The 21,783-nt window shown below is 45.9% G+C and overlaps 1 protein-coding gene across 2 annotated transcripts in view; it reads right to left on the bottom strand.

Annotated features, from left to right (window-relative positions):
- The window catches only part of PRKAR2B (protein kinase cAMP-dependent type II regulatory subunit beta), a 214,636-nt gene that overhangs the window by 43,095 nt on the left and 149,758 nt on the right, over nucleotides 1-21,783 (bottom strand). The window contains exon 5 of one of the 2 annotated variants that reach the window (XM_029616276.1): nucleotides 13,704-13,810. In XM_029616276.1, the coding sequence (XP_029472136.1) occupies nucleotides 13,704-13,810 (107 nt within the window). The remainder of the gene's footprint in view (nucleotides 1-13,703; nucleotides 13,811-21,783) is intronic. The other variant, XM_029616277.1, reaches the window with a different exon arrangement.

Below are 21,783 nucleotides of genomic sequence, written 5' to 3'. Positions count from 1 at the left end.
TGTTTTGAAAGACAGAAATACCAAAAGGCTCTCTATTTTTAAAGCTCCTAACTTCAATCCTCTTATCCTTGTAAGGTTTTGACAATAACTAGGGTGGATAGAGGAAAGTATTATCTGAAAATAAAAAGATGTGATAATGTCTCTGTACAAATCATTGTTGAATCCTCATCTGGATTCTTCTGTCCAATTCTGGTGGCCACATCTTGGAAAGGATATAGACAGAGCAGAGGCGATTCAGAGGAAGGCTACCACAATGTTGCAATATCAGCAGCATAAGCCCTAAAAAGCAAAACCTAAGGACCTGAATATGTAAACCACAGAGGGGAGGATGGAAAGTATGATAGACAATCCCATACATAAGAACATAAGAAATTGCCATACTGGGCCAGACCAAAGGTCCATCAAGCTCAGCATCCTGTTTCCAACAGTGGCCAATCCACGCTACAAGTACCTGGCAAGTACCCAAACACTAAATAGATCCCATGCTACCACTGCCAGCAATAGCAGTGGCTATTCCCCAAGTCAACCCGATCAATAGCAGTCAATGGACCGCTCCTCCAAGAACCTATCCAAACCTTTTTTAAACCCAGCTACACTAATCACACACTCTGGCAACAAATTCCAGAGTTTAATTGTGCACTGAGTGAAAAATAAGTTTCTACGATTAGTTTTAAATGTGCTACTTGATAACTTCATGGAGTGCCCCCTAGTCCTTTTTAAATATTGGGGTTACATTAGCCACCTTCCAGTCTTCAGTTACAATGGATGATTTTAATGATAGGTTAAAAATGTTAGCTCATAGATCTGAAATTTCATTGTTGAGTTCCTTCAGAACCCTGGGATGCATACCATCTGGTCCAGGTGATTTGCTACTCTTTATTTTGTCATTCTGGCCTATTACATCTTCAAGGTTCACAGTAATTTTGTTGCGCCCGTTCGCAGACGGCTGCGACCTTTGCTGCTCACCTCATTTTGCCCTGTAGCTCTGATTCTGGCAAAGATGGCCACCATTGCCTCTGCACACCGACCTCCCTGGCGTTCCAGGGACGGCGTGGGCGATCCCGGTCGTAATTTTGAATCTGGTGTAACTTAGGGCACGTGTGCGCCTGCCTCCGTCTTATCCAAGTCATGGCAGGAACCTCAGGGGCATCCCCTCCGCATGACATCACTGCCTACGTGTACTTAAGCCTACTGGACCTTCCTACCAACGAGTTAGCAAGGATTCCATCTTGCTCAATTCCTTTTCTCAGAGATGCTTCTCCTCGCTGTTCCTGCGTTCCAGACTGAGTGACTCAGGTACCCGTTCCTTGGGAGCCTTGCTGCACTCAGGGCTATCCGCTCCTCGGAGAGCCTTCTCTGCGAGTCTCACCTTCACCAGCTTAGTGAGTACCTCTCGCTACTTCTACGGCGACCCTTCAGTGTTCCTGCTCCGGGTCTCTGCTGCTGCTACAACGATATCTCTACTGCAACACCACGGAGTGAGTACTAGACCTGATCTACAACTCTGCTTCTCTCTTGCTGTGCGGATCCTCGGGTTACCCCGCTCTGCGGACCACTACCGGATCCACGCTGTCTTGTGCCTGCTGCCAACATCTATCTCTGGCCTACCCCGTGCTGCGGACCACTACTGGAGCTACCACACACAAGAACTACCAAGAAGGAAGTATTTCCCGGGTTAACCCGCTCTGCGGTCCACTACTGGAGAATCCATCTCAGGTCTTCCTACTCAAGGACTGAGTTTACAAACCCTCTCCTCGGGTTTCTCTTTGCTGTATAATAAATATATCTCTGACTCCTGTGTCCATCACTGCTGAGACCCCGCCTGTCATGGAAAGTCCCCACAGGGCTCCTCCCTATGGGTGGAGTCAGCTCTCTCCACGACCCAAAGGCCCACAAACCAAGTTCAAGTATAACAAATTTGGTTCAGTTCATCTGATTCATCACCCTTGAAAACCATCTCCGGAACCGGTATCTCCCCAACATCCTCATTAGTAAACACAGAAGAATTCATTTAGTCTTTCTGTAATGGCCTTCTCTTCCCTAAGAGCCCCTTTAACTCCTCGGACATCTAACGGTCCAACTGACTCCCTCACAGGTTTCTTGCTTTGGATTTATTTCAAAAAGTTTTTATTATGAGTTTTTGCTTCTATGGCCAACTTCATTTCAAATTCTCTCTTAGCCTGCCTTATCAATGTTTTTAATGCTTATGCTTTTTCCTATTTTCTTCAGATGGATCTTTCTTCAAATTTTTGAAGACTATTTTTTTGTTTACTAAAATAGCCCATTTCATGTCAGCTTTTAACCATGCCATTAATCATTTTGCCTTCCTTCCACCTTTCTTAATGCATGGAATACAACTGGACTGCGCTTCTAAGATTGTATTTTCAAACAATGTCCACGCCTGTTGTACACTTTTAATCTTTGCAGCTGCACCTTTCAGTTTTTCTAAAAATGTTCCTTATTTATCAAAGTTTCCCTGTTGAAAATTTAGTTTTAGAGCTCTAGATTTACATATTGTCCCCCTTCCAGTCATTAGTTCAAATCTGATCATGTTATGATCACTGTTGCCAAGTGGCCCCACGACCGTTACTTCTCTCACCAAATCCTGCATTCTACTAAGAATTAAATCTAAAATAGCTCCCTCTCTTGTTGGTTCCTGAACCAATTGCTCCATGAAGCAGCCGTTTATTCCATCCTGGAACTTTATGTCTCTAGCATGTCCTGATGTTACATTTACCCAGTCAATATTGGAGTAGTTGAAATCTCCCATTATTACTGTACTGCCAAATTGGTTAGCTTCTCTGATTTCTCTTAGCATTTCATCATCTGTCTGACCATTATGTCCATGTGGACGGTAGTATACTCCTATCATTATACTCTTACCTAACACACATGGGATTTCTACCCATATAGATTCTACTGAGCCTTTAGTCTCTTGTATGATCTTTATCCTGTTGGACTCTATATCCTTCCAGACATAAAGTGCCACACCCCACCAAGTTGAGCCACCCTATCATTGTGATATAATTTGTACCCTGATCTAGCACTGTCCCATTGGTTATCCTCCTTCCACCAGGTCTCTGAGATGCCAATTAAGTCTGTCTCATCATTTGCTGCTATACACTCTACCTCTCCCACCTTACTTCTAAGACTTCTGGCATTGGCATACAGACATTTCAAAGTGCGTTTTTTGTATGTGTTAACAACTTGCTTTGCAGTTGATAGGGATAATTTGGAATTCTTTACCTCAGGTGATTCTTTACTTATAGGAACATGGACGTTTGCTTTTATTGGAACCTCTCTGTTGGGATGCCCTAACTCTCCTGTTTCATTAGTACTTCAGAGGTATGAATAATGCAAATGAAGTGAGCACTTTTCTATGAAAAGGAAGGTTTAGAACAAGTGGTCATGACCTAAGATAGTAGGGAGATATGTTACTCCATTAGGGTTGCCAGATTTTCAAGAAAGGTTAATACAGTCCTGGTTTTACTCCCCTGCATGCAGATAATTATAGTCTTGCTTTGCTTAGGGAATGTAATAGGGAAATCAGAATAAGTCCCATCATGCAGGACTGGATCAACCTGTCCTGAAAATCTGGAGCCAGCAGGCAATCCTATACTCCATAGACTAAGGAAATACTTCTGCACAGAAACATTAGTTACTCCTGGGGGAATTCTGCGCTACTGCAAGGGGGTAAAATTTGCACAGAATTCCCTTCCTGTGCAGAATTTTCTTTTTTTCTCCAGAATTTTAAGCTGCCCAGCAGGTTGTAAGGGGAGCCCATCCCGCTCGCGACCAAAGTTAGAGGAGGCCCCGATAGTGAGCAGAGCCCATCCTGCTTGTGGCCAAAGTGGAAAGAGGTGCCAGTAGGCCACAAGCGGAGCCCATTCTGCTTGCGGATGAAGACGAGGGAGATGCCGGTGAGCTGCGAGCAGATCATGACTGAGGACCAGTGAACAGATGACGAAATCAATGCAGCCTGTGAGTGTGTGTATGCGCAGAATGACAGACACAGGAGGGTGTATGTGTGTATTTTTGGAGCCTGTGTGTCTGAGTGAGGGTGTGTGTGTTTGAGGGATTTTGTGAGAATATATGTTTGTGTGTGACAAGTAGCTTGTGTGAAGGGGTGTTTGTGAGGAGAGAGTCTATGTGCAAGAGAGAAAAGGAGTCTGTGTGAATGTGCATTTGCCAGAGAGAGATGGAGCCTATGGGAGAGGGAAGGGGTGTGTGCAATAGAGTGATAGAGTCTATGTGAGGGTATGTGTGTGTGTGTGTGCGACAGAGAAGGAGCCTGTGGGTGTGTGTGTATGTGTGTGAGGATAGAGGGAACCTGTTTGAGAGTGTATGTGTGTGTGTGTCTGAGTGAGGGTGTGTGTGTTTGAGGGATTTTGTTTGAGGGATTTTGAAGGAGTTAATAAACATGTGGATAAAGGTGAACTGGTAGATGTAGTGTACTTGGATTTTCAGAAGGTGTTTGACAAAGTTCCTCATGAGAGGCTTCTAGGAAAAGTAAAAAGTCATGGGATAGGTGTGATGTCCTTTCGTGGATTGCAAACTGGCTAAAAGACAGGAAACAGAGAGTAGGATTAAATGGACAATTTTCTCAGTGGAAGGGAGTGTGCAGTGGAGTGCCTTAGGGATCTGTATTGGGACCCTTACTTTTCAATATATTTATAAATTATCCGGAAAGAAATATGACGAGTGAGGTAATCAAATTTGCAGATGATACAAAATTGTTTAGAGTAGTTAAATCACAAGCAGATTGTGATAAATGGCAGGAAGACCTTGTGAGACTGGAAAATTGGGCATCAAAATTGCAGATGAAATTTAATGTGGATAAGTGCAAGGTGATGCATATAGGGAAAAATAACCCATGCTATAGTTACACAATGTTAGGTTCCATATTAGGTGCTACAACCCAAGAAAGAGATCTAGGCATCATAGTGGATAACACATTGAAATTGTCGGCTCAGTGTGCCTCGGCAGTCAAAAAAGCAAACAGAATGTTGGGAATTATTAGAAAGGGAATGGTGAATAAAACAGAAAATGTCATAATGCTTCTGTATCGCTCCATGGTGAGAATGCACCTTGAATACTGTGTGCAATTCTGGTCGCCGCTGTTGCGATCCCGGTCGCCAGGCTAGCGACCGGGCCCTTACCTCCATGCCGGGGGTCCCGGGTCCGCCGCGCTCCGCTGCAGTTTCGGGCCTGGTCGGCCGCGTGGCAGCGGCGTCTCCCTCGTGGAGACGCCGTCGAGCCCGATTCTGACTCCTCCCCCCTGCCGGGTACGCGCGCGCGCGCGAAGGGGTGGCTCTTGAAGGTCCAGCACCCGGAAGTGCTGAACCGCCCCCTTTCTGACGTCGGAGCTCGGCTGGCTATTTAAGGCAGCCTCAGTCTCTGTTTCCTTGCCTTGCAACGAGGTCGCTCCTGTGAGTGCTTAGTTGCGTTCCTGGATTCAGCTTGCTTCTTCCCTGCTTGTTCCGCTGCTTGTTCCTGCTTGTTCTTGTGGTTGCTCCTGAGATCCTTGCCTTGTTCCGTTCCTGCTTGTTCCAGTTCCCGCTCCGTTGAATCCACTCCTGCTTGACTCTTCTCGTCTGCCGCCAGCCTTGACCCTCGGATTCCTGCTTGCCTCTTCTCGTCTGCCGCCAGCCTCGACCCTCGGATTCCTGCTTGACTCTTCTCGTCTGCCGCCAGCCTTGACCCTCGGACTTCTGCTCGACTCTTCTCGTCCTCAGCCAGCCTTGAACACCGGTTCTCCTAAGTCCCAGCGACCCGGACCCCTACGGGCTCCTCCTGGGGGGGTCTCGGGTTTCCAGGGCGAAGACTCTCTACTCCACGCCTGATCCGTACCGCCTCCCGGCTCTCTTTCCACCATCTGGACTCCATCGTTCAGACAGCCGGGCCAAGGGTTCACTAAACAGACTCTCCCACAACAGTTTGCAAGGCCATGGACCCGGCGGAGACTCCCGGTCTACAGGCCATCCCGGGAATGGCCCAAAGAATCCAGCAGCAGCAGCAATGTATAGAAGTTTTGGCTGCCACTGTGGATCGACTGGCGAGTCGCTTGGATGCTCAACCCGTGGACGTAGTGGTACCACCTCCACCTCCAGCCGCTGTACCTCACCCGTCCGTACAGACCCAACTTCCGGCTCCCACGCGTTACTCGGGGGATGCCAAGACTTGTAGGGCCTTCTTGAATCAGTGCTTCATTCGCTTTACTTTGCTTCCGGGACAATTTCCTTCCGATGCGGTCAAAGTGGCCTACATTTTGTCCCTGCTGGACGGAAAGGCCATGATATGGGCCTCGCCGCTATGGGAACACCAAGATGCCATACTCCAGAATCTGCAACGGTTCGTGGACCATTTCAAACAAACCTTTGATGAACCAGCACGACAGACTACCGCTACTACGGAAATTCTACAGTTAAGACAAGGGTCTCGCTCGTTAGCAGACTACGCTATTGAATTTCGCACTCTGGCCATGGAGCTGGGGTGGCAAGACGACTGTTTGCGAGGCATATTCTTGGAGGGCCTCGCAAGTCGTATCAAGGACGAACTGATGACACGGGATATTCCCACTACTCTGAATGAGGTGATAGATTTGGCCGGGAGAATCGATCGGCGGCTGCAACAGCGTGCTAAGGAGGGCCGTCCGCCTCGACGACCGGTTTCCTTGGCGCCAACCTTTTCAAGGTCTCTCTCCTCACCTCACAAGCCACAGTCTACTCCCACTCACAATTCTTCTGAGGAACCCATGCAAATTGGGCGAACGCCGTTAACCGAAGAAGAAAGAAGACGACGGCGCACTCTAGGATTATGCTTGTACTGTGGTACCAAGGGTCACTTGCTGGCTCAGTGCCCCGCAAGGCCGGAAAACGCTTGAACCTAGGGAAGAGGGAGGAGACCTCTCTAGGTTGCCTTAATCCTGCTCCTCAATGTACGGTACCTGTTACCCTGCAGTACTCAGGGGGTTCCTTTCAGACTCTAGCCTTTATCGATTCCGGAGCTGGGGGAAACTTTATTTTAAAAGACTTGGTTTGTCAACTGGGGCTTCCTACAATACCCCGGAAGCCTCCACTCCGAGTCACCTCTATCCAAGGGACTCCATTGTCGGGAGACATCTCGGAGGTCACGGAACCTATCACACTTCAGACTGGGATACTCCATACCGAAAGACTCTCTTTTATGCTGCTAGAGAAATCTGTGCACCCAATAGTACTTGGTCTTCCTTGGTTGCAACTGCATGCTCCAATTATTCACTGGGACTCTCTTCAAATCGCTCAGTGGAGCTCCTATTGCTTCCAAAACTGTTTGGAATCGCCTCTGAAATCTACTCTTCCGCTCTGTCAAACTCTTTTGGAACTACCAGCTTAGTATCAAAGCTTTGCGGACGTATTCTCTAAACAGAAGGCGGAACTTCTTCCAGCTCATCGTCCGTTCGATTGTGCCATTGATCTACTTCCAGATTCAATCCCTCCGCGAGGCAGGGTTTACCCCCTGTCTATACCTGAGACGCAAGCGATGTCGGAATATGTGTCTGAAAATCTAGCCAAGGGCTTTATTCGGCCATCTCACTCCCCAGCGGGGGCGGGGTTTTTCTTTGTGGCCAAAAAAGACGGTACCCTCAGGCCATGTATTGATTACCGAGGGTTGAATACTATCACTAAAAAGGATCGCTATCCGCTTCCTCTCATTCCTGAACTTTTGGACAGACTTCAGGGTGCTAAAGTTTTCACAAAACTTGACTTACGTGGAGCCTACAACCTCGTCCGGATTCGTCCCGGGGACGAGTGGAAGACAGCTTTCAACACCCGGGACGGTCATTATGAATATCTAGTAATGCCGTTCGGATTATGTAACGCTCCAGCTGTCTTCCAAAACTTAATGAATGAGGTACTGCGAGAGATGCTCCACTCCTTTGTCATCGTTTATCTCGACGATGTTTTGATCTACTCTCCAGACCTCGTCTCTCATCGCCGTCACGTCAAACGTGTCTTGCACGCATTAAGAGACAATCATTTATATGCCAAACTCGAAAAGTGTCTGTTTGAGTGCGAAACACTTCCTTTCTTGGGATACATTATTTCTTCGTCTGGCTTTCAAATGGATCCGGAGAAGGTTGCAGCTATCACCAATTGGCCTCAACCAGTGGGTTTAAAGGCCCTGCAGCGATTTCTCGGTTTTGCCAACTTTTACAGACACTTTATTCCACACTATTCCCAAAAGGTGGCTCCCCTCACGGCACTCACCCGCAAGGGCGCCAACACTCACGCTTGGTCTGCCTCAGCTTGCCTCGCCTTTGAAGAGTTAAAAAAGGCCTTTCTACAGGACTCTTGTTTGCGCCATCCAGATCCACAGCGCCCTTTCATTGTTGAGGTTGACGCCTCCACTTTGGCAGTAGGGGCCGTTCTCAGTCAACACGATGCTTCTGACAAATTGATGCCTTGCTCTTACTTTTCAAGGAAATTCTCTCCAGCGGAGTGCAATTACGGCATCGGCGACAAAGAACTCCTTGCTATTAAGCTCGCTTTCGAAGAATGGAGACAATGGCTTGAGGGAGCCAACCATCCAGTGACTGTGTATACTGATCATAAAAATTTACAATACTTGGCTCAGGCTCAACGATTGAACCCTCGCCAAGCAAGGTGGTCATTGTTCTTCAGTCGCTTCAATTTCATTCTTAAGTATCGCCCCGCTGACAAGAATGTTCGAGCAGACGCTCTATCTCGCAATTCCCAGCCTGAGGAGGAGGAGCCTCTGCAGCACATTGTGGATCCCGCAAGTATTCAATTAAATTTCACTCCGCTAGACCCTTCTTCTAAGACTCCTGTGCCTTTAAGACTTCGTAGGAAAGTTCTATGTTGGGGTCATGATTCTTTAACTGGTGGGCATGCAGGAGTACAAAGAACACTTGACCTTATAGCCCGCTTTTATTGGTGGCCTGGACTACGAAGAGATGTCTCTCTCTATGTTAGCTCCTGTCCTATCTGCGCACTACAGAAACCATTAACCGGTCCCCGTAGAGGCTTGTTACAACCATTACCAGTTCCTATGGAACCGTGGACGCATATTGCTACAGACTTTCTGGTAGAGCTTCCACCTTCTCAAGGCAAGACTGTGGTCTGGGTCACTGTGGACCGGTTTTCTAAAATGGCCCACTTTGTGCCCTTACCTAAACTTCCCTCCGCCACGGAATTGGCTTTGTTGTTTGTTCATCATATATTCCGCATTCATGGTCTACCTATGGATATAGTTTCCGACCGGGGACCCCAGTTCACCGCTAGATATTGGAGAGCCTTGTGCAAAAAATTCAAGGAACAATTAAGTTTCTCTACTGCATTTCACCCGCAAAGTAATGGCCAAACGGAACGCATGAACCGTTCCTTGAAGTCGTTCCTGAGAACGTTTATCAACCAAAAGCAAGACAATTGGGTGGATCTTCTACCTTGGGCGGAATTCGCCTACAACAATCACACCGCAACTGGAAGATCCCCCTTCCAAATTGTATACGGCAAGCAGCTCAAACCACCCTTGCCGCTACCGGTACCAGTCTCATCGCCCGCCGCTCAGGCAGTTGCGGATCAACTGGGTACGCTTTGGGATTCTACACAGCACCGGCTCCAAAGGGTGGCACTCTCATCTAAGCGGTTTGCCGACCGCCATCGAACAGCAGCACCACAGTTCCTCCCAGGGGACAAAGTCTGGCTCAGCACTAAACACCTTCATCTCCGACAACCCTCGAAGAAGTTGGCACCCAAGTTCTGCGGACCTTTCCGCGTCGCGGAAAGAGTGGGCATGGTATCTTACCGATTACGATTACCCTCTTTGCTGCGTATCCACAACGTCTTTCACGTTTCTCTACTGAAGCCAGTTATACTTTCTAAATTTCACCCTAGGCCACAGGACTCTTCTCCAGCGCCTACTGCAGAAGATCCCACCTTTCAAGTACGTGAGGTATTGGACACTCGTTTTGTGAACAGACGTTGGGAATATTTGCTAGCGTGGGAGGGCTGTGGCAACGAGGACAATACTTGGGAGCCAGCTCGTAACATCTTAGATAAGTCTCTTCTGCGTCAGTTCCACCTGGATCATCCTGACAAGCCTGGGCCTTTAAAGAGGGGGCCTAAACGGGGGGGTACTGTTGCGATCCCGGTCGCCAGGCTAGCGACCGGGCCCTTACCTCCATGCCGGGGGTCCCGGGTCCGCCGCGCTCCGCTGCAGTTTCGGGCCTGGTCGGCCGCGTGGCAGCGGCGTCTCCCTCGTGGAGACGCCGTCGAGCCCGATTCTGACTCCTCCCCCCTGCCGGGTACGCGCGCGCGCGAAGGGGTGGCTCTTGAAGGTCCAGCACCCGGAAGTGCTGAACCGCCCCCTTTCTGACGTCGGAGCTCGGCTGGCTATTTAAGGCAGCCTCAGTCTCTGTTTCCTTGCCTTGCAACGAGGTCGCTCCTGTGAGTGCTTAGTTGCGTTCCTGGATTCAGCTTGCTTCTTCCCTGCTTGTTCCTGCTTGTTCTTGTGGTTGCTCCTGAGATCCTTGCCTTGTTCCGTTCCTGCTTGTTCCAGTTCCCGCTCCGTTGAATCCACTCCTGCTTGACTCTTCTCGACTGCCGCCAGCCTTGACCCTCGGATTCCTGCTTGCCTCTTCTCGTCTGCCGCCAGCCTTGACCCTCGGATTCCTGCTTGACTCTTCTCGTCTGCCGCCAGCCTCGACCCTCGGATTCCTGCTTGACTCTTCTCGTCTGCCGCCAGCCTTGACCCTCGGACTTCTGCTCGACTCTTCTCGTCCTCAGCCAGCCTTGAACACCGGTTCTCCTAAGTCCCAGCGACCCGGACCCCTACGGGCTCCTCCTGGGGGGGTCTCGGGTTTCCAGGGCGAAGACTCTCTACTCCACGCCTGATCCGTACCGCCTCCCGGCTCTCTTTCCACCATCTGGACTCCATCGTTCAGACAGCCGGGCCAAGGGTTCACTAAACAGACTCTCCCACAACAGCCGCATGTCAAAAAAGATATAATTGCGATGGAGAAGGTACAGAGAAGGGCTACCAAAATGATAAACGGAATAGAACAGCTCCCCTATGAGGAAAGACTAAAAAGGTTAGGACTTTTCAGCTTGGAGAAGAGACGGCTGAGGTGGGATATGGTAGAGGTGTTTAAAATCATGAGAGGTCTAGAACAGGGTAGATGTGAATCAGTTATTTACTCTTTTGGATAATAGAAAGACTAGGGGGCACTCAATGAAGTTTGCATGTGGCACATTTAAAACTAATCGGAGAAAGTTCTTTTTTACTCAACGCACAATTAAACTCTGGAATTTGTTGCCAGAGGATGTGGTTAGTGCAGTTAGTATAGCTGTGTTTAAAAAAGGATTGGATAAGTTCTTGGAGGAGAAGTCCATTACCTGCTATTAATTAAGCTGACTTAGAAAATAGCCACTGCTATTACTAGCAATGGTAACATGGAATAGACTTAGTTTTTGGGTACTTGCCAGGTTCTTATGGCCTGGATTGGCCACTGTTGGAAACAGGATGCTGGGCTTGATGGACCCTTTGTCTGACCCAGTATGGCATGTTCTTATGTTCTTCTTATGTGCAAGAAAGAGGGAGCCTGTGTGAGGATGCGTGTGTGTGTGTGTATGAGAGAGAGTGGAACAGAGGGAGCCTGTGTGAAAGACTGTATAAAAGAGTGGTCAAATTCTAGGAGTGGAGGGCTGCAGGGTGGAGACAGTGGAAGGAGTTTAGCCTGGAGGGGAGGGGAGAAATAGTGAAGTTAGAGCCTGAGAGGGCAGAGTGAAAGGGGTCTGGCCAGGGGAGTAGGAAGAGAGGGTGGAAGGGACACTCCTACAGTGTACTTCTAAGTGAATTCTGCTCAAAATATTCAAAACTCTGAATCTTTGAATAACAATTTTTCTGTATCACATTTTAAGTTAATTGCTCACTGTGATGTATATTGCGTTATTTTGATCAACATAAAGTATGCAGAAGTTTGCAGAAATTTAAAATTTTATGTGTAGAATTCCCCCAGGAGAAACTGGTGGATCCATGGAACAGCTTCTGCAGGAAGGTGGAGGCAAAATGGAATTGGAATTCAAGAAAGCGCGGGAGAAGAGCAGGAAATTTAGCTGCAGAGAAGCAAAGGTGGAGCCAGAGATCAAGTAGGGGTTGCAGTATTGCAAAAAAAAAGAAAAAAAAGGCAGAATGGACAAGCTAGAGAGGGCTTGTTGTGTTTATCTGTTGTCATATTCATCTTCTCTGTTTTGGAAGCAGGAAGACTCCATGGTGAAATGAAGCGCAGTCCTGCAGGTCACGGGACAGCTTAATCATGGGCTCATCCGTGGCACTTGAGAAGGACATTTTGAGTCCCAAGCAAGGTTTTTTGTTGGGGTTTTTTTTTAATTGCACTGTAAAGCTACTAATAATTTTAATATTAACAACGATAACCTTCATAATGAATGTCAGAGGTGTGGTGAGCCTATTATGTGGCAAATCTTACGTGCTTGTTATCGTTCTAATGTAAACCGAAGTGATATGTAACTTGTTACATGAATATCGGTATATAAAAGTGCTAAATAAATAAATCCATGCACAAGTTACACCAGATTTCAAAAGGAATGTATGCATGTGTGTTGGCTTTGAAAATAATCCCATATAAATTACACCTGCTATCTGCAGTGTGTAAACTTACACGCGTACCTTTTAAAATCGAAAAGCATGTGCTGAGGTGAAAGCTCCTCCCTCCAACCCCGCCTCCACACAGTCCAGCGAAACTTCTGCATGCTCATGGCATAAGCACACACGTTTACCCACAAACTGAGCGGGCAGTGTACTAAAAGCCTATTGCTGTGTGTAAAGAAATGCATTTGAAAATTACCTCCATAATGGCAAGGGGCATCTTCAGAGGTGAAAAAGGGGAACCAATTTTTATGGCCTATAGATGAAATTGATATATACAAATTACAATACTGTAAAAAAAAGATCTCTCTCTCTCTCTCCCCGTCTGACAGAATCTTGGGATCTAGAACAAAATATAACGTCTTTGAAACTAAAATAAAAATGGATTTTTTTTCTTCACAGCTTTAACGTTGATAGGAGTGAAGAAAACACTGAGTAATTTGACATGAAAGTGTCTCTTCAATGCTGAAACATCATGTTATAAAAAAAAAAGAGAGTTTCAAGTGTGCACATGCTCTGCGATGGCAGTTCTCAACCCAGTCCTCAGGACACACATGGCTAGTCGGATTTTCAAGATATCCACAATGAATATGCACAAGAGAGAGGCAGTGCGTGCAAATACCCTTCAGGCATAGTCATTGTGGACACCCTGAAAAGCTGATTGGCTAAGGTGCATCCCCAGGACGGGGCTGAGAACCACAGCTCTATGCTGTCTAGATCCCATGCACTGCCTTCAAACTAAAATCACCTTGTTCCCCTACATACAGGAGGAATGTGCTGCTCAGCGCAAGATTTGCTTTTCAGATGGATGAAGCCAGAGAGTGGACCGGGACATGTAACTGTCTGATGAGGGAGGAAGTTGCCTGGGCTGAACATTTCGTTCTCAACAAGCAGTAGCAGAAGGCTGGCGTTATTCAGAATGGCCAAGCAGATATGGTCTAATGGTAGCATGAAACACAAAGATCTCATTTTCACCAAGTGACTTTTAGCAACATGAAGATGCTTGAAAAGTAGAGAGAGAGAGAGAGAGCGCTTACCTATCAATTACATAAAAATTGTCACCATCGTCCCCTTGATCGATGACGTGTTCCTCACATTTTACCAGTTTTTCAAACATGGCATCTAACACCTGAGACATCTGTTCCTGCAAAAAAAGGAAGACATTAGCGTGCGGGCAGATATTCAAAGGGGGCTTAGTGCTTGGGCTAAGCATCTCTTAGGGGCCTAAGGTTTGGCGGAACATCAGCCTCAGTTTTAAGCTTCCCACTCACTCGCCTAAATGTAGGCACTTAAGATAGACGCCTAAGAGCCTGAGTGCCCAACTTACTGTACCTTCTCCTTGGCCCTGCCCACTTTTTAGGCCCCCTAAATTTTGATGCTCAGTTCCAGTCAGTTTTCAAACTCTGAAAATTAGGATCCTAAACCCTTAGAAAATAATATATTTCTTATAGACTACATACTGGAGGACATTTCAGGCCAGATTTAAGATTCAGGATAAAGAAAGCAAACAAGGTACAAAACACCTACAAGTCCATTTGTTTGCACAAGTTTGATAAGTGCCTATTTGGGCCAAGGATTTAAATTCTGGCCGCTTCTGTAAGGAAAAAAAAGTCCACAGAAGAAATGGTTATGCAAGGCAAGCAAAAGCTGGTGTGCAAAGCTCCAATTCTTAATGTGAGCCCGTTCGGCTTCTACTTGCAGAATATTTCCTGTAGACATTTTTTTTCTCTCCCAGAAGCCCGTCAGAACTGGGCCTGCCTGAGAGCTGGGCAGCTGCTGTGTGCGCTGCCATGCAGGAGACCTGGGTCCAGTTCCTGAGCCTGGCTTCTTCTCTTCAGCCTGACCAGAACTAGGAGGCGGGGGGGCTGTGTCCAAGCTATTGTGCAAAAGCAATGCTGACTACAGACTCAACAGCACACTTGAGCCAGGTCTGGAGGAAAGTGGTCTGTGATGGCCAGAGGCGGCTCAAGGCAATCTGGTGCCTGAGGCGTGTGGTGAGATGGTGCCTCCCCCCCGAGGTGTGGTGCAAATCAGATTACCAAGAGGGCCAATGGGAGGGGGGGGGGGAGTCTGGCCCCTTTCAGTGATTTGTAATGCTGGGGAAGGGAGGCAGGGGGCAGGGGTCCCAGAGGAGTAGCACATACAGAGTCAGTGCTAATATTTCTAGGAAGCTGGCGACTCTGCCTCTCACCCGCCTGCACCCTGGGAACATAGGAGATGGGTGATTGATGGGGCTGTGTGTGGGGAACACTCTGTTAAGACCGGTGCAAGGGTATTAGGTGCCCTAGGCGAACCGTACAAACTTTTGCCCCCTCCCTTCTCCACACACAATGAAAAGTGATGCATTTATGCTTTCATTTTAAAATTTCTTATTAACTGCTTCTCCAACCCAAAAAAGGGAGATTTTATATGGAAAAGGGACATTCAAAGTGCAATCTTCAGTGGTAAAAATATCCCTTACAACATATGCATTATATTTGCATGCACTGCTGTGCAGCCAAGCAGAAAACCCTGCAGAAAAGATACTTGGAACCCATATGGTACTAAGCCTATTGTAAACTGCATTGGGTATGGGCTTGGTCCTCAGAAAGCCATGAATAAACTGAATTACAATTACAATACAGTAAACCTTCCATACCATAACTGCCAGCCCTCAAACAGCAACACCCCTACCTATGAAAAGCCAACACTGCAAATATTACAGCAGGCTCTAAAGCACCAATACACCTCCGATTAAGAAAACAGAACAAGCCAAGCTGTTATAGATCTCTGCACAGAAACTACATGTCAGCAGAATGCCTCACCTCAGTCCCACAAGCAGAACACGGACAGACCCTCATGAAATACAGAATAAAGAGATCAGAAAAATAAATATAAACATACAAACAAAAACTGAACTAGAAATCACAATAAGCCAGACGCTGTAAGCAGTGCAACAATGGAAAACCAGAAACATCACTTTTTCTCATATAACATACAAATCAAGAAATATAAAACTGCAATCATAATAGTAAACCATTCTAATAAAAAGAATAAATATATCAAAGCAGCTAAATAGGACATCCAATAATTAAACTTGTATAAACATTTTTTTAATTTCCCAAAAACCAGTACAATATTTGAATGTACCATATTAAATAACGTGCAATAATTAAAATTAAGTATAAAAAATTTCCCCACTCTCCATACTTGGGAGCTTTTCATTTCCAGTCACCCTGAGCTTGTGGATTAATGGAGTGGAAGGCTGCACACAAAGTTTGCCTTCTCTCATATACACTTCACTCTCTAACATACACATGTTTTCTCTCTCACGCATGCTCACTCACACACACACTCTCACACATGCTTACTCACACAAACTCACAAACATATACAAATCTCTCTCTCACTCACACACTCACTCATTCTTCTCCCCCTCTGGAACATAAAAATGGCAGTGGCCTCCACCTTCAGCCCATGCTTCCTACAGGACTCCTCTTTCCTCTTGGGGTGCGGGTCAACACTTCTTCTGCTTCTTTCTTCTGATGCCATGGGCTGTCACTGCTCCTGCTTCTTCCATTCACAGAGATTGCACAACCTCCTTTCTATCCGTGCAGGCCCATGCAGCACAACTGTTGCAAACAGGATACTGGGCTTGATGGATCCTTGTTCTGACCAAGTACTGTAAGCTCTTATGTTCTATTTCTTTCAATCTATACCGGCAGGAAGAACAAGGAGAATTGATCCTGCCCTGCTGCCCCACCCCCAAAACTGTTGCACTCTAGGTAGCCACTTAGTTTGCCTAATATTTCCATCAGCCCTGCACTCTCCCACTCACACCTCCTCTACTTGCCACCCTTTCCCCTCTTTTCCTCTCACTTCCCTCTTCTACCTCACTCACACCCCCTTATTTTTCTTCTCTCCCCTCTTACTCACACCCCCTTTCCTTCCCTCCACTTTCACCTCACACCACCTTTTCCTTCCCCCTCATCCCCCTTCCCCCTCACTCATACATCCCTACCTTCTCACTCCATCACCCCTTCCCTTTCCTCTGTCATTCAAATTCCCTTTCCCTTCTCTCTCACCCTCTTCCTTTGCCTGTCAATCACACTCCCTTTCCTTTGCTTTCCCCTCCTTTCTCCTCTCACCCTCCTCCCTTCTTTCTCACTAATCCCATCCATCCCTTCCCTCACACCCCCCCCCAGGTCTTCTTTTTCATGCCTGCACCTCCCCTAAAGTCTTCTTGCAGGCAGGATGCGAGAACCCTGTCGGCATGTCTTCATCCTGCTGGTGGGGTGGGAATCCAGCCAGCATGTAATCCTGCAGCCCCATGGCAGTGTCCTCTTACTGCTGGCAGGGAGTGGGAACCTTGCCACCACCTCAACTGGTACCAGTGTCACACAAGTCTTCCTGCTAGTGGCGCATTGGGAACCCTACTGGCATATTTTTTAAATATCTCTTTATTCAAGGAGTCCAGAATTCACAATAACCAGCCCTCCACAAAGGGCAAAAGAACATATATCTGTTAAAAGCAATGAATACACAGAAAACAATACAAAGTCCAACTCAGAAAAGTCCAAATTATTTCTGGTGTTTCACGTTGTAATACCATGTCAGGGTTTTCATTTTTCTCCTTCCGCCTGTGTGCGTTACCCCCCCCCCCCCCCCCAGTCACACAATCCATACATACTGTCAACCATACTCAGCACCTCTTTTAACACACCAGCTCGCCAGACCTCACCCCGCAAAGACAACCCATTAACCACGCTACCCAAAAAAAAAAAAAAAAAGTGAAGAAAAATGAATTACAGGAACCCCTCAACCAAGTTTCAGTACTTTGTCCCATAACTGAAAATACCCCAATTGAGAAATCAATCGTTCGAGTGCTGCAATTCCCTTTTACAAAACAATTCCATGTTAGCAGTATGAAGCATGGATTCTTTCCAAGAGAAAAAGGAGGGACGATTCACACTCATTCAATTACACAACACCTCCTTCTTCGCCAGCAGCAAGGCAACTGGCAAGAGAATTTCATTCCCCAACGAGGTAGCTCCAGCCCCTTATTATTTACATGCAAATAAATCAAACCCTCCGAGCAAGGCACTGAACAAGCGGTCAACATAATCACAGACTTTGCCCCAATATGCTTGCATTTTATGGCAACCGGTAAACATATGGCATAAATTCCCATTATGTATATTACATTTTAGACATAAATCGGTATCCCGTAGGTGCATTTTAGCTCCTAGCACCCTAGTAACATATACCCGATGCAGCAATTTCAGTTGTGTTTCCCTCACAGCAGCAGATAACAAGTGTTTATATAACAAGGAAAAAGCAAGATAAATGCCCCTATCCTCCTCCTCCACTCTAAGATCATCACTCCACAGCCATACCAATTCAAGGGCATGCGGCTCTGGCAATTGAGCCTTCAAATGAGTCACCCGTATTGCGAGTTTATTAAATTTAGGGATGTTTTCTTGAAAGCTCTCTTCTTCATCTGTGGGAGAGATCACCTCAAGATCTCCCTTACATACCATTAGACAGTAATGATACCCCTGAAGATAAGCAAAGAAATGAGAATTAGGGAGATCCCATGTGTCTTGCAGTTGATGAAAAGAGACAAAACTAGAGGTCTCAGTGTCAACCCATGGGCCCAAATCCCTGAACCCTTTCCTAGCCCACTCTTGAAATATCTTACATTCCAAACCGGGCAAAAAATCTCTTTACCTAAGATGGTTAAAAAGGGGGATACTACTGGGCTGCGCCCCAATAACTTCCTCCACCAAATCCACACCCTCCTCATGGCTGTCAGCCAGAAAGAGGAGCAAGAAAGTGCCTGGAAAGAACCACTCAAAAGATGGGAGTAAATTGCATGGATTATAAGGAGCAGTCCACGCCCACATTAACCTGTCAACCTCAAATTTAGCATTATCAGTAACCCAATCTTGCATATGACATAGGAGGCATGCAACATTATACAGCCTCAAATTGGGCACATTTAGCCCTCCTTGTTTCTCCCCAACCATAAGGTGTCAAATGCTATCCGTGCTCTTCTATGACCCCCATATGAAGGCTGTTATTTTTAATCCAAATTGGAAGCATTTGTAGACAATATAAGAATTTTGGAAGAACCATCTTTACCAGTGCACACCTGCTGAAAAACGACAAAGGGAGGGACCTCCACTTCTGTAATAATCTTTTAAACATGTCCAACACTGCTCTAAAATTATGTTCATATAGATCCGCCACAGTACGAGCTAGATGGATACCTAAATAGCGCATTTGGTCCATGGCCCATGACAGAGGAAATGATCCTCACCATCAAAGACCTATCCAAAGGAAATGCTTCAGATTTGGTATAAATTAATCTTGAGCCCTGCAAATTTCCCCAAAAATGCAATAGTCTGTATGATGTCCCATAAGCAGATTAAAGGATTGCCCACGAATCGCAGCATAACATCTGAGAAGAAACTCAGTTTGATTACAGAATTCCTGATAGATATGCCTTCAAAGGAGGGTAAACTGCACAATTTAATGGCCAAAGGCTCCAGGGCCAACGCAAAGAGCAAAGGCGACAATGGGCATCCCTGTCTGGTGCCCCGCCCAAAAGAAAGGAGGTAGATAATAACCCATTCACCATAAGGCAGAGCTCAAAACATGGCTTTTCCAATGCGCATACACAGAAAACGAGTAACAGGCACACACAGGCATAACCCTTGCTCTCTTTTTACTGTTCTTTTTAATTCATATTTATGATATTAATACTGAAGTCTAATGTTTTATGTGTTCTTAACAACTTCTTTTAGGAATAGTTATGCAGTATGTCTTAGATTTTAATTTCTATTTTAACAGCTAAACTGCAAAATTTTTGTACTCTTAAATTATTTTAGCTGATCTTACTATTTATTGTATTATTGTATTTCTCTATTGTATTCGCTTGTAAACGGTTGTGAAGGCTTTGCCGATGTGACAGTATATAAAAAATAATAAAACCATAAAACCTATAAGCTGAACCGCTGGCTTATTATATAGTAATTGGACCCACTTTATAAAGTGCTCCCCCAGCCCAAATTTCTCCAAGACCCACACAAGATACGGCCATTCTACGCAATCGAAAACCTTTTCAGCATCTAGGCTAACTAGAAGACCATCTCGATTGGCAGCTTGCACACTCTGCAGAGTCAAAACGGCATTAAAAATGTTATTATTCGACATTCTGCCTTTAACAATGCCAGACTGATCCCTGGAAACAAAAGTCTGAATAACTTTATTCAACCTGTGAGCAAGAATCGCCGCTAAGATTTTAAGATCCTGATTCAGCAACGAAATCGGGCAGTACGCCAGCTCAGGCAGAAGCACCACTGTTGCCAAATTATGCCCATTTTCAAACTCTCCCTTTTCACACGTTGCATGATACATGTCCTTAAGGGGAGTAAGGATAAGTTCCCCCATGAGTTTATAAAATTCCAAACCCAATGCATCAGGTCCCGGAGGCTTGGCCAAACGCAACTGCTTAATAACCCACAGAACCTCATGCTTGTGGATAGGAGCGTTTAGCCCCTCTCTGGTTGTAACATCTAGACAAGGGGGAGTCAGACCTTCAAAAAAAAGAATTCCTATCCTCTAGCAATGATGCACCTGATGAATATAATGACTGATAATATTTCTCAAAAGCCCTCATTATAGAGGAGGAGTGTACGTGGGTCAGATATCAACCGCATTATACACAGTGTGGGGCGCAATTCAGATTTAACCAATTGGGCTAACAGCTTCCCAGATTTATTTCCCCACTAAGATAATCTATATTTATAAAAATTCAAATTCTGATGTGCTCGAATGGTTAACAGGGTATCTAATTCCCGTTGTGCTGTTTGCAACTCTTCTTTAATAGCATCAGTCATGTCACGCACATGCGTCTGCTTCAGCGTGGTAATTTGCTGAGACAGGGTAAACATTTTCCTGTCCCTCTCCCTCTTTTTTCCTGATTGATATGCCAAGATATGTCCACGCGTCACAGTTTTAGCTGCATTCCAGTATATAACCTTGTCAATGCCAGGTGCATCTTAAATTGGGAATATTCTTTCCACTTGTCTTTGAGGAAAAGGGCAAATTGTTTATCCTCATACATTAGGGGAGACGCCCTGGTGCCAGCTCTCCCCGACTGTAGCTTCAGAGAGGTGAGAACCAAGGCATGATCATAAAATGGAACATCACAAATATCACTAGAGGATAGTTTACTAAAAAGGCACTCAGCAGTCAGTCATTACGCATATATACCTTATGCACATGAGAAAATGAGTAAACTCAAACGCCTCCAAATGCAAAGAGCACAAGGAATCTATCAACTGAAGCTCCTTGCACCAAAAAACAATACCCATTGCTTGCTGGTTCCTCTTAGGCATTCTAGGTGGTTTGCAGTCAACCAAAGGGCTGTCCGAGAAGTTAAAATCACCCCTCATTAGAATAGCATAATCACCCCACTGCGTCAATTTAGCCATGAGAGTAGTAAAAAAGGTGTGAGAATATTTATTTGGAGTTTAAACATAAGCCAATACTACCTTAACTCCTTGGAGAATACCAATCACTAATACCACTCTACCATTAGGGTCAGTGCCAACTTGTTCTTTAACAAATGAGACATTCTTATGAATAAGTATATCCACACCTCTCTGATGAGATGTAAAAGAAGGAAAATAACATTGTCCAACCCACTCTCTCTGCAATTTGCGATGTTCCAAGTCTGTCAGGTGGGTCTCCTATAGAAAAGCTATCTGAACCTTGTGTTTACAGAGCTCGGGCAACATCTTTTTCCTCTTAACAGGTGAATTCAATCCATTTATATTAAGAAAGCCAAGAGTAATATCAGTCAGCATTCAACTGGGAAATGTACAATAGCAGAATAAAGCCCCCAAGCCACGGCTCTCACCCATCCATACAATATATCAGGGGCTATCATCGCAAGAATCCAAAGAAAAAACACAGCGAGCCAATCATATTTGCCCACACATACACATTCCACACACAAACACAAACCCCAAATAGCCCAGAAAAACATTTTTTCCACTCCAAAACCCAAGAACCCCGATCCACTCCAGGTCCTCTGCTACTCTGCAAGGGATCAAACCACGCCACACA

The sequence above is a fragment of the Rhinatrema bivittatum genome, chromosome 9 (genome assembly GCF_901001135.1).
Source record: "Rhinatrema bivittatum chromosome 9, aRhiBiv1.1, whole genome shotgun sequence".
Classification (NCBI taxonomy): Eukaryota; Metazoa; Chordata; class Amphibia; order Gymnophiona; family Rhinatrematidae; genus Rhinatrema; species Rhinatrema bivittatum.
The sequence above is the reverse complement of the archived record's forward strand: the minus strand, read 5'-3'. Positions and strand labels throughout refer to the sequence as shown.